Consider the following 13,327-nt stretch of genomic DNA (forward strand, 5'->3'; position numbering starts at 1 on the left):
AAGTAACATTTAATGGTTTTTAAGGTACATTTATTGGAGTCTTCAAATACTGAGCATTGGCTCATAGTATTATATGTTTTATCATTTCATACAATATTATAACATTCTTTGAATTGTAGATAAATTATTAAAAAAAGATACGGAGAAAAACCTTGCTTTAGCTTTTTCAAATATTTCTCTAAATTCACTCCGCTGGACTCATTAAATTTGATAAGGCAGGTTTTATTGACTGTAAGAGGTGAGCTAAGGATTCATATCAGTGGGAAAGCTGTGCTGCTTAAAACGAGCATCATTCAAGTATTTCATTTGACGGTTGCTGTTGCCTGCCAAAAGTCTTTTTTTAAATGAATTGCCTCCAGCTCCACGTCCATCTACTTTATTAAGTTTGTCCTGCACCTTAAAAATGTTTAAAATCAATGATTGGAACTTATAAAATGTTAACAGTGTCAATAGCGACGTTACAGACAGCTGGCTTTTGAAACGTTTACTTGAATTTAACACTAATATCAGAAGCTGAAATTTGTCACTGCTGCTTTGGCACTGGTTCTCAATACACAGAGCTTGTGTAAATATGACAGACAATTTCTTGACCACACACAAGACACTAAGTTAGTGATACAAGATAAAGAATACATTGCAACACTGATGCCAAAGTCTTCTAAAAGAATGGTGATTTTAAAAACACACACAAATAAAATTAACAATTAAAGACATTATTGGAAAGCAGAATATTATTAACATCCCTGTATCTCAGCCTGCCTGGCAACAGTATTTGCTCTTGCTCCCCTTCAGCATTAACTTGGGGGTATTTAATAGGTGGATTTACCCCTCATGTTATTATCAGAGGAAAGCATCTGTCTCCCATCTGAGGCTGAGACTCAGTTGTACAGTTTGAAATAGATTGGCACCCCGTGGTTGACAAAGACAAAAGGGTTTAAAGAAATTAACTATTAAACAGGGCTGTCTAGTTAAATATTCATTTTAATCCATCAGCAAAAAAAAAAAAAAAAGAGAGAGATACCCATCAAGCCCTTTCCATGCCATCTTGCTGGGCAATTAAAAAGGAATTTCCAAACCCACTGACAGCTTGGTCGAGACCATCAAAACAAAAACTGAGAAAACTATCAATGTCAAAGATCAGCTTGCCCTTTTGTTTTAACTAAGCTCCTGGAAAACACGATCCTAAGAGCAGCGTCTGCACTAAGAAAGGGATCGCATTTGAGTTAAATCGCCCATTTGGCTAAGCTTCTGATGTGTCTGACCTTTAACTCCAAAAAGCCCAACACATAATCCTTTGACAGCCAAAACAGTTTTGAACAGTCAATTACAGTACCTAGCCAGTGGAACGAATATGACAAGCACTGATACTTTCACAACTCCATCTGCCTGAAGATATCTTTGAAGCTTTCCACACAAGAAAAACAAATACAGTGTGCCCTCAATATAGGGGTTATTTTGAAGGCATCCACTGCAATTCATCAAATGGACTCTGTTATGAGAATGGTGGGGGGTAATTTGCGAGCAGAGTGAAAATAAATTGCACAAAAAGGATAGCAGTGTCATCATGCAAGAGGTATTCTATGGCCCCCATTTGAAACCATATCTTCTGTTGCAACTTCTCAGTGGGGAACAGACACAAATCCAGTAGAAGGGTTTCACTGTCTTTGAAGAGCGCAATGGTTAGTGGGGCTATAAGGTCTTGTTACAACTAATGATCCTCTCAAGAGGTACCATGCTATGCGAGGTACCCTGAACTACAATGAGAGGAGCCCTATCCTTGAAAATTGTTGTGGCAGCCTTGACTGCGGAGGCCCAGCAATTCTGCCACCAACCAAGCCTGAGGCAGACACCACCACCTACTGTGCTGCTGATGGATCACTATCTACACCTTCAGTCTGTCTAAAGCAGTAACATAAAATATCTATGTAGGCGGCAAAGATCACTGTAATCACAGTCAACCATCTTAGAACTAAGTGGAGGATATCAAATGTACACTGCCGTATGAAAACCTACAGAAGGCAGTGGCTAACATGCTTACTTTGAGTCTACAGTGGTTGGGATGATGCTACCTTTGCACGCAGTTGACATCTTTAAAAATACACTGGGCGATAACAGAGTTTTCAAGATAAAAATGTATTGCAGACGATGTTTTATTAGTGCCTATTATTAACTGGCTTGTATTTAGAAGTTTGCTATGATTGCTGAACATTTTGCATATATATTTTGAATAAGACAACTTATCTGATTACTTTCTACTATGTATAGAAAAGGCTACAATTCCTACAGAATTCACCTGATGTGGATTAAATCAAAGCTCAGAGGCAACTTTTAAACTCCATGGTCAGTGTTTCGTTTCAAATCAAACACACTCCAGTCCAGATCCATAACACAAAATGTCACATTCCTAATACTTTCTGACACTGCAAAACAAACATTCTGCTATGCTGCTATTACCTAAATGTAGCCATGTAGTATTTGAGGACTCAGCTCATGAATTTGCCTCAGTGCAGTTCAAAACCTCCTTACAGATTTATGTATTACACTAGATATGCCGGGGGGTGGGGGGGTTAATATGTATAATAACATGAGGGAATTTCCAGGCTTGATTCAGATCAAACTCAGGTGGCAGCACACCAATCTGACCTTCCAAATGCTTAGATAAATATGATTAACAAGATGACTGCCACTGCAAACAATACAGTGATGGAGATCAGAGATAAAGATATCAACTGCGAGAACAAGCCTGCATTGTAATGGCATGCTAGAAATTGTAATAGTGTGCTTGAAATAATAAACTGTGGTGTCAGTGGAACTTGACAATGCTTTTAAAGTTGAAAGCATGAGCTTAGAAGTAGAGGGTTTATATAATGACATTGCACAGTGTAAACAGATTAAAATCATATCCAAGTGCTATCAATTTTAACTCTAATTTTGAAATAATCTGTATCAATGTCAAACCTGGTCAGTGAGCTTTTTTATATGGCTGTATTACAGTATTAGTTTTCTTTAAAAGGGTGTGTAGTATTGTATCTTTTAAAAAGGTTTGAAAAAGTACATCAAACGTGTTATCATAATGTTCTGATAACACACATGATGTCTGCTAAACCTGTCCCCATGTACAGTCATGTACCCATAAACTCGAAGGTTATGACCAAGATGAACTCAGGAGGAAACATGCATGAAGGTAAATAATGCATGCCTGCACAGGACAAGAGAGAAGGGTGTAGCTTAAAGTGGTAGGAGTGGATGGGCTGGGGGCTTGTGGGGGCTCGCTTATGCGTGCCAGCCTCAGACAGCTCACCACAGGAGAGACGCAGACACAAAAGAAAACTCACTGCCATCGTCACGAAAGCAGAAATGACACTAGGCAGCCACAAAACAAGCCAGCCTGAATTTTCATCAAAACAAACACGCGAGCTGACATGGTGTGACTTACACTACAGCCACTGTCAAAATAGTTGAGCAGTACTTATTTGACAGTAAAAGGCCACATTAGGTCTTGTTTATACTGCCGGGGACCTCAAGACTTCCCTGGGATCATTTAGGCTCCAGCCTGAAACTCTCATCTGACCCAATTATCCAATTAGCTGAAGTAGTGGCGAGACTGGAAGGTGATGACGGCTGGGACACCTGCAGAGGCTGTGCCTGGTGTGGGGCCCGGGGGTCCTAAAGAGCAGCTCTTTTTCAGCTAAACCTTACCTAGTTTAATTCTCTCCCGCAGGAGCACAGGGAACTCTTCGGTGTGGCTTTGAACAGGATGAGCTATTTCTCTTAGAGTAGTGTCTCTACAGAGTATTAACCGTTTTTCAGCTGGACATCTCCATACGGGCTTTAATGGCAGTCTGGGCAGCAGTAAGCAAATGTAACATACTAAAATGTTCTTAATTGCAAATCCATGAGTGCTACTTGAAGTAGAAGCTGAAATAATTACATGCCTTTGCTGTTGGACCTCATTGTCCTCTCTGACTGCAAGACCGACATGACAGCATTAAGGCTTTGGACTGTGGTGAGAAACTCTAGAAGGGTTGACATACCATTGTTACGTGACTCCAAGTGCTTACATCCTTCCGTCAGTTTCCTAAATAGAGTAACATTTTAAAAAGAAACCACAACATTTCTGTTTGCCCTGCAGGCACTTCCCAATGGGACAAAGAGCAGCCTTGGCTTTTGACAGCTCCGCTGAAGGTCTGGCTGCCACTTCCAAGAGCCAAAGCATTTTTCTCCCCCTCAAGACATTTTCCTCCTTTCCTCAAGGTAATTCGACAGTTGTGTGGTCACATACTTGCACACTCCCTCTTTAGATGCAGAGAATTAAGGGATTAGGGCACAATCCATAGGAAGTGATCTTCACAGGGGCCTGACGCTGCTTTGATTTGTTTGTCAAGTTTTTGTTTGATTTTTCATATAAAACGACATCAAGCTTTGATCACAACTAACCACACTAATGGTGAAGCACCAGATTTTTTTAAGATGACAGGGAGTAAAAGGAAAAAAACCCTGGCAGCAGATCTGAAGGTAGGATGTTTTTCTTCCCCATTCCACTTTTTTTCTTTTCAGGATTATGAAAAACAAATGGATGACTGAAGTGTTGAGATCGGTTACACACAGGTGAGGGTGTGTCTTTGACAAGAAAGAACTGACAGACAATCCTGAGTGCGTTAGTCCATTGCAAAGAGGTGCAGAGTACCGCCACAATGGCAGCACAACAGGCAATTACGTGTCACACATGACATCCCTTGTGCTTCTGTGTGTATAATTACACTGAGGAAAATGACATTCTTCTCCAAACAAAGAAACACCAACAACTACTTTTACATCGTATAAGGAAAGGCATATACTTTTCATTCCAAGCAAGCAGAGGGAGACAAGACACTACCAACTATAAACAAGTTTACTTTCCTAATGACATTTATCCTTTTAACTACCTTTTAAATAAAAGATGGAGCCCTTGCATGACTTCAAAGTCAGTCTCACTTGAAGACATCTGGCTAATTTGTCAGAAACAATAATCCCATCTCCAACTCTTGTCAATTAAGACTATGATGACACACACCACAGAGAAGAGGGGGATAAAGGAGCAGAATGAATCCGACTTGTGTGAAGGCTTGGACTCACATACCAGCTACTAGCCACAAGAAAGGGCAGTTCTTGGCCTCAAACAGAGTAAGCACTGATGAATTTCAACCAAAGAGACACAAGGCCATTTGTGAAAACAGAGGGAAATGTTGAAGTAATATTCCACCAGGATCTCTTTACATTTTGCTGTATATTTATCTACAGAAACCATGTGAAGCATTCCAGTAATACCACACATTCCACCAAAGAACACGTCTTGCAAAATGAACTCTTCAATCTTTCTAGACATCCACAATCTTGTCATATTGCCCCTTTCATATCAGCACTATCTGGAAGGTCCATTTATGCAATCAAATTTTAAAAGTCTTCATGACTTCACACTAAACATTTATAGCTAATCTACTCTGGTTTAATGTATAAAAATGTAATTTGATGACAGTGAAAATTTGATTAGAACATAGTGTGGCCTGCTTAATTTTGTCATATTTCTTCCAAATTCTGCTGTAATTGTAATTGTACGTTTTTAGTTAGGTTTTGTAAAGTTTTAAGAAAACGCTAAAATTGAGCTGCTTTTATAAAAATGTGGCCCGTACAAAAAGGCTTGAAATATATTAACTTTTTTAAGATTTCCAAATCGATAGAAGCCCAGAGTGCATGTACTTCCTGCCAGTTTTCACGCTCATCTAATTGGAAACAAGAATTTGGGTTACATCTGCTCTGAACTTTGCCCATGCTTCACCTTTATCGCAGGTCTGAAACTAGATCTGGATCAAAGAAACTAAGAGAGAGGCTCTGAAAGGCAAATAACATTGTTACAATGAAATATGAAGCCATGTAGTATCCTAACCTCAGTCTGAGTTAGTGCAGAAAATGAAGACTGACAGGAGTAATGTGAGGGTGGGCCCACAGATAAAGGAACACCCAGGGTACGAACAGTAGCTGCCGCTTCTTGCATCACTCAGCGCTCTGAACGTCTTGGAGCTCGAGTCTGTGCTGCTCTCTTCAGCATGAGGAGAGAAGGACATTTTTCAAATACCTGAAGAATATTTACACACCTGCTCAGTGTGAGGTAGAGGTGCACAGAGCAGTCACAGCACAGCTCTGTTTGAGGCCCCTGAAGAGACAATAGCGTTTAAACTTTAGCAGTGGACTGATTGACACTATTCAGGCCTGACAACAAAAACTAAACTGTGTAAACATTTGCACATTTGTATCCATAGATCTAAACCCCTGAGGTGAAGCATAGGAGGGGTCAGATTGTACCTATTTAACACAAGCAAATTCAGGTCCAGGATGATCAGTGTTCGCACAATCTAACTCAGACAGCAGGTGGAACAAGCCAGTTGAGGGTAGGCTTGGGCAGGGGGGTGGAGGGTCTGCCCCAAGGGCAGGTACCTGCAGTGTAATCATGGCCTTGGCCAAATTACAGGCCAAAAACACAACTAAGTGGAGTTCAATCCAGGGCTGAGGGAGAGGTCACCCATTATACTAATATTCTTAAGTCACGGAGCAAATTCCGATGTACAATGTCAACACTAGAAGGCAGAGGGAGGCCCTACTTATTCTAGGTATTATTAGTGTATAGGCACACTAGCTCCCCTTTGTTTATAGCTTCAAAAAAAAAAAAAAAAAAAAAAGAAAAAAAAGAAGCTTTCAGCAGGCAAATAATAATAGCATTACAGTCAGCTCAATGCATTTTTGAGTTGCGTAGCAAAAGAGGAATGTAAAGTGCCCAAAAAAATTGAGTTGCGCTGGCTCTTACAGCATTTTCTAGAACACAGGCAACACTAAGGAGGAAACTGTGGATGTGGGTGTCTGTCAACAAGAAAGTTTATGTTTGTATAACATGTAAACAATAAATCTATTATGCCTTATAAGACTAACAGATATCTTGCCAGCCCTGTGACTAGTCCTAATTACTTTCTTCCCAAAAGGAAATTGGTACTTAAAAAATAAACAGATTAAAGACCAGAAACATTTGCAGTGTTTACTGCAACTCTTGAAACAATTACACAAGCCATGTGTTTAATATTTGTTGCTTCATGGAATCTTTGTAGTTTAGGTAAATTAGGTATGGTTAATCATTTGTTTTACACAGAGATACCAGTTTATTAGATATACCTGTATAATCCTGCAGTAACTCCCATCTTTGTGAGGCCTATAATGTTCTGTTTTCAGTGACAGTGTAATGAAGAGGCGAAAATTAAACTCTATGATCAGATAGTGAGGGTTGAATAACATTCATCACGTATTATCTAGTTGTACACTAATATGAGTCGTGCTGTGATTAGGCCCTACAAATGGTGTGTAACAAGCCAAAACAAACAAACACACACAAAGAAAGAAAACACACACTCACACATGCTGAAATAAACATCCAGGCCCTTGTTTGGCCTTGTTCTGCAGATAACTGACCTGGTTGATGGAATTGGCAGAACAAGAGGCGAGGCCTGTTCCCAGAGAAGATACGAAGAACATGAGAGGGTCAAAGGGCACCGGAGCCATTGCATATCCAGCTGCTGCAGTTGTAACCACCAACGCTGAAATCATCAAGCAAGAATAATAGAACAGCAACTTAAGTGACCGTCTTCAAGTATTTCTACAGGTAATGAGCACTGCTAATGCAATGCTTTGTTGCTGTAGAAGCCTGACTCAACATAAACAGGAAGAGTACGGAGGAAACCAGAAGTTAACAGCAGATTATAATCCATCCTAGTGCAAAATGAACTGCCTTATCAAGCAGTCTTTTTATTTATTTTAAAACAGTGCGCCTTTAAGTCAACCAATCATTCTTATTGAGTGGAACTGAATAAATAATACTGCATGACACTGACCACTGACTGACAATTTGCTTATCAACTGTTGAACTGTGTTTCTCCACAAACATAGCAAAACAAACTACAGGTTCCCCGTATCTCCGAAGCTCAACTAGAAGTGGCATATTCAGCGATTCACTGCAAAAAGCAGTGTTGTTTGAGACAGACTGGGCATACAATCACCAGCAGAAGAGTGGATAATCTTGCACATCTTATCTCCTGTGACAATGGCCTGACCATGAGACAACAAGGAGTGCACTAATGCCAAGCCACAGTGGTACTCTAACCCTAGACTCACTCACTGAGTGAATGAGATGAATGAATGTCTTTCCTGCTTGCACAGTTTTAATCTGTATATAATAAATAAGCAGGTGCTTTGTTTGTGGAGTAATTATTATCACTGTATTTGCATAGACATAACTTCAGAGATATAAGTGATTCTGCATGTATTTCAGGTAATTGCTTGCATGTGTTAACTTCTCTCTGCAAATATTATATGCCGTAATCAAGATGTACCGTGTACTCTACCTGTAAGCTTGATTTTGGCGAGTCTGGCATAGATATCCGGTAGGTCAGCCATATGAACCTTCAGCTGCTTCCATTGTCTGTCTAGACGTGCCTCCCTTGCCTCTTCTGTCTCCACCTGGATATGTGGAGTCTCACCTGAAACCGCGACTGTTTTGCACACAGCATCTTTCTGCACTGCCACATCTTCTGCAGTGGAGTTCAAAGTGGAGACTTCAGGCTGCGTCTTACTGGTGACATCCTCTGACTGCAGCACAGCCTCTGTGGCCACAGGATCGATAGTTGGTATTCTCTGTACCTGCCTCTCAACACTGTCCTCCCTTTCATCCACAATGGTGAGGACAGGGTCCTGTTTCGGGACGGCACGTTGGTGAAGCTCACTGCTGTTCTTTGCTACATACTGAAAGGAAAACAGGTAGACAAAGTGATTCATAGATAGATAGATACTTTATTCATCCCCCAGGGGAAATTCATGAATATCATGGGATAATTTGTTCAATAAAACTGAAGGAAAGTATTTCAAACAAAATAAGTACACAGTATCAGTAGTGTGGTGGAGGGAAATGCATTAATGACAGGCAACAGGAACTGTTTTTAACTGAAATTGTGCCGAGTGAAAGCTACCTGGCGTTTAAGGAAGGTAAGATGCTGATAAGTCGACCAGTTTGATGGATCTCTTCTGTGCAGCTGAATAAGGCTCCGAGCAGCTTGGTTACATCGAGGAATATTTTGAAGTAGTTTCACACTCACACCAACCAAACCTACAAAACACACATACAGATGTTTAGTTATCAATATGAATATCTTTGGTTCAGTTTGATTATGTCAGTAATAGTAATATACAAATAAGTTATACACCAAAACTAAAAACACAGAAAACCAAGACACAAAGTTAGGGTTGCAATTTAAGATTATTTTATACTAATTAATCTTTTAGTGAAAAAATGCCAATCACAGAATCCAAAGTGACGTCTTAAGATGTAGTTTTGTCCGATTAACAGACCAAAACCAATCAACATTCAGTGTATTATAATATGACATACAGCAGCAGGAAAGCCTCCGATTTTAGAAGCTGAAACCTGACAAATTGCAGTATTTTTTCACATTACTTCCCTACTACGTGAAAAAATGTATCCATTATCAAAATAGCTGCTGATTATTGTTCTGTTAATCAACTAATCAATTAATTGACTAATTGTTAGATTTTTGTGCAAAGATTAAATTGTGCATGGAACACACACAAAAAAGAAAAAAAAAAAAAAGAAAAAAAAAAAACAAACAAAAAAAAACTATAAATAGAAACTGTAAATGGCATATAAGACAAACAATATATTATGTGTGAATTTGAAGCATGACCAAACACTAAAAGTTATAACATATTTCCATGGTGCTCCTAGCCTTCCCAAATTATAATTACGATAACATCAAAGATTGTGTTGACTTAGCCTCACTTTATGCCTCACATGCATTAACAATAATGATAATACAGCTAGGATTTTGTCTTGATGTGCATCAGGTAACAGACACAAGTAAACTTATAGTTAAGACATGCAGTACTGTGCAAAACTTTTAGGAACTTTAGATGTTTAGATTCTTATCCATCATACTATACCATCAAGGAGCCCTCTGATTGTTCCCAAACTCACTCATGAAGAAAAAGAAGACACTGAGACAGCCTAAATCCACAGAAAAGATGTGGCAAGGAAACTATAAAACTGTGCACAAGTGTACATACAAGAATTGGTGTAGTTTTGCAGGTAATGGGTGGTTACACCAGATACTTATTTGGTTTAGGTTTTTTCTGTTTACTGCACCATGAAGCCATTCATGGCATTATTTTTGAAGGCACCATTTCGGTACCTAAAACTTTTGGACAATAATGTATATGTATTCAAGTTATGAGACTAACAACCTTCACGCACACTCAGTTGCTTATTCATTAGCTACCTTTAGCTCAAATAAATGCATTGTAAAACTGTAATCTGCACTAAATCGTATCTTCATCAAGGTTATAATGCTCAGCTTTTGTTGTTTTCGAAAGGTGTTGGTTCATCTTTATAGTTATTTTGGCAATTAGTTATTCCAAAAGGTGTTCTAAACATTTTATACACCCAATTTACAATGTTGAGAGCACCCTACAATATTAGCAACACCCCAGTTTAACGCAGTGGACACAAACATTGTACAAATATATTGTCGATAGCATCTTTAATATCTATCTGTCACGTAACCATTATAAAGCCGTTGTTTTAAAGCTTTCCCCGTTGTTTAAGGAACATACAGTTGCACAACAATAGTTGAAAAGCTGTCGTAATAAAAGCAGTCAGTAACTGTGTTATTTTGGTCACTGCAGATGCAGTTGACTTCTATCTAAGGTCACTGTTAGCCTCTTGCCAAACATCCACCCGTATAGCCATATGCTAAACTAGCTGGCTAGCTTCCGCCGTAGCTCCATAGGCTGTATTCAGCGGGCGAAAATGAAAAATGACATAAAATTGTAACAGCACATTACACATAACGTCACATTTTCTCCGGTGTTACCTGACAGTCTGCTACATGGTGTTTTATACATGTTCTGGGTTCATAAAGCCGGCTCCGTTTCGACCCTTTCACATGCAGCGTGCCGCCATTTTGACCTCGTTAGGTAAAGACAAACGGTTCCGGGTCACACGACGTCACTCAGTCCGTGACATGCGGATACTGGATTTAAGAAGCACTTTATTTTCTTGACGCTTTCTATTCTACCCCAAGACTAGTTACTTCACAAGGTAAGTTTTCTGGATAATAAAACCAACGAACAGCTTATAAAATATGATGCTTTGTTATAAATTAAACCACACAATCGTTTAAAGGCTGCAAGTACAGGATTCAAAATTAATTACAGAAAAATAATTTGCAACTATTTTGATAATTGTTTATTTATCATGCCAAACATTTAATGAATTCACCTTCTTAAATGTTAATGTGCTCCTTTTTTTAAATTATTTTAACAATTAAAAAAAAAGTACATTGTTAAGTGTCACCATGAGCTTTTAAGAGCATTTCCTCAGAATAATTCATAATGAAAATTATCGTTATTTTCACTCCCATGAAAAAAAAGTTTTTAAAGAAATACATCCAACTCAACCAAGAACAACATTAGAATGCAACTTACACAATAGTCAGTAGTAATAATAACCATATACTAAGTATAATGTGACACATGGACAATGGACATTCTGTCCTTAAGGACTACAGTTACTTTTGATATTTTAATTACATTTTGCTGCTAATACTTTTGTTCTACCTAAGTAAAATTATGAAGGCAGAACTTGTACATTTAATTGAGTATAGTCTTGTATTGCTACTTTTACTTAATAAAAGAAATCAGTACCATTGTGTTGTAATGTAATGAGAATTACCATAAGATTACTTCTAAAACTACTTCTACCACGTTGTATATGGACATAAGGACTATAAATATATATCTGTTCTGTATTACAATATTGTAGGCTTTACATGGGTAGTGAATTTCATTCCCTTATTTTTTGTTTTTAAATAATATTCCTTTGTGGTTTCTATACGTGTGTTTTTCATGTCACTGTCACTGTTAATGGGACATTTGAATAGAATGGAGCTATTGTTAATGGTTTTAGTAACACTTGTGCTTTTCCTGCTATGACAGCTGAAAATGTCTGCTGTGAAAAATGAATGCATCTAGTCTGCTATTACTTACTGATTTAACCACTTTAATTCCTTGTGTTCCATGTGTGACCTTTCTAAGGTTTCCCCAGGTGGTTGTTTAGCAGGGTCAAGCCTCCAAGATCCTCATATAACTCATTATCTTTATCGTTTTAGATGACAGACTAAAAGAAAGCCAGTCATTAAATATATGACATCTGCTGTGTGAAGTAGTACCTCTGCCCTTTTTCACTGAATGTTAACGTTTCATTTCATACTTCATTTTTCATAGAAGTACATTAATTTCTTATTATGGCGTGACCCACTGAATCACTGCAGAAAACCCTCATTTGTCCCCTTCCAAACAGTTGTGTCTGTAGCAGTGTGTCATTGTTGTGATTTGATGCTATAGTTTCAAGAAGAAGCATATTCAGCTAATTTGAATGATTTCTTTTTACACCTGAAGAACTTCAATCAGTTTAGCCGAATTACAGTAATATGTGACTAAATGTGTTTACTTGTAACAAACACTGGTTGGCGTTTTATGTTTCGAGGAGTGAGGTTACCAGAAAACCTGTGTCATTGAACAATAAATCTGAGCTGAAGATGGGTTTCATTTAATTCAAAATTGCCGTCTAATTCAATGTCTGGCCTTTTGCCTCCCGCCCTTGTGTGTCCTCTGTCTAGTCCCGCTGTTTGGCCTGTTATTTATGTGTATGATCATCTTGTTGGCCCTGGCTGCCATTGCCAACAAGATGGAAACCTTCTGATTAACACCCTCTCCGCTGCTTTCACTTTTGCAGCCTGACTTTATTCAAACAAAGATAATAAAAGAGTATGATTGTTTGTTTCGGTGCAGTGTTTCATTTCCTTGAACAATAACATTTTACTGACCCACGAGGACGATAATCACGGTCATCTGATTGGAGAGATCGTATTCAATATAAAAGAAAAATATCCACTCATTCAATTTCAAGGCAATCTAACTTTGCAGTTGTCACATATGTTTGTATGTGTGTTGGTATATAGAGTACACAGAATCCTATGACGTGTATGATTTGTTTTCATGAATGGCCGTGATGCAAATATCCTTTACAATCACAGTTGTCTATGAACTCAAATCCCAGTGCAATCCAAGCTGAGCATCCAATTCTCCTGATTCATCTCATTCATTCCACTCTATTGCCAGCTCCTCCTTTCTCCCCGCCAAGATTACATGGTGTAATCTTCATGCACCATCAAGATGCAGG

The 13,327-nt window shown here is 38.6% G+C and overlaps 1 protein-coding gene across 1 annotated transcript in view; it reads right to left on the reverse strand.

The window, feature by feature from the left end:
* Window positions 1-11,091, reverse strand: part of LOC130162862 (protoheme IX farnesyltransferase, mitochondrial) — a 34,391-nt gene extending 23,300 nt beyond the window's left edge. The window contains exons 1-4 of the mRNA XM_056366709.1: window positions 10,959-11,091; window positions 9,042-9,178; window positions 8,421-8,817; window positions 7,492-7,616 (exon numbers count right to left, since the gene is read on the reverse strand). Coding sequence (XP_056222684.1) covers window positions 7,492-7,616; window positions 8,421-8,817; window positions 9,042-9,178; window positions 10,959-10,989 — 690 coding nt within the window. The 5' untranslated portion in view covers window positions 10,990-11,091. The remainder of the gene's footprint in view (window positions 1-7,491; window positions 7,617-8,420; window positions 8,818-9,041; window positions 9,179-10,958) is intronic.
* Between the last annotated feature and the right edge of the window lie 2,236 nt (window positions 11,092-13,327).

Source organism: Seriola aureovittata, chromosome 21 (genome assembly GCF_021018895.1).
Source record: "Seriola aureovittata isolate HTS-2021-v1 ecotype China chromosome 21, ASM2101889v1, whole genome shotgun sequence".
Classification (NCBI taxonomy): Eukaryota; Metazoa; Chordata; class Actinopteri; order Carangiformes; family Carangidae; genus Seriola; species Seriola aureovittata.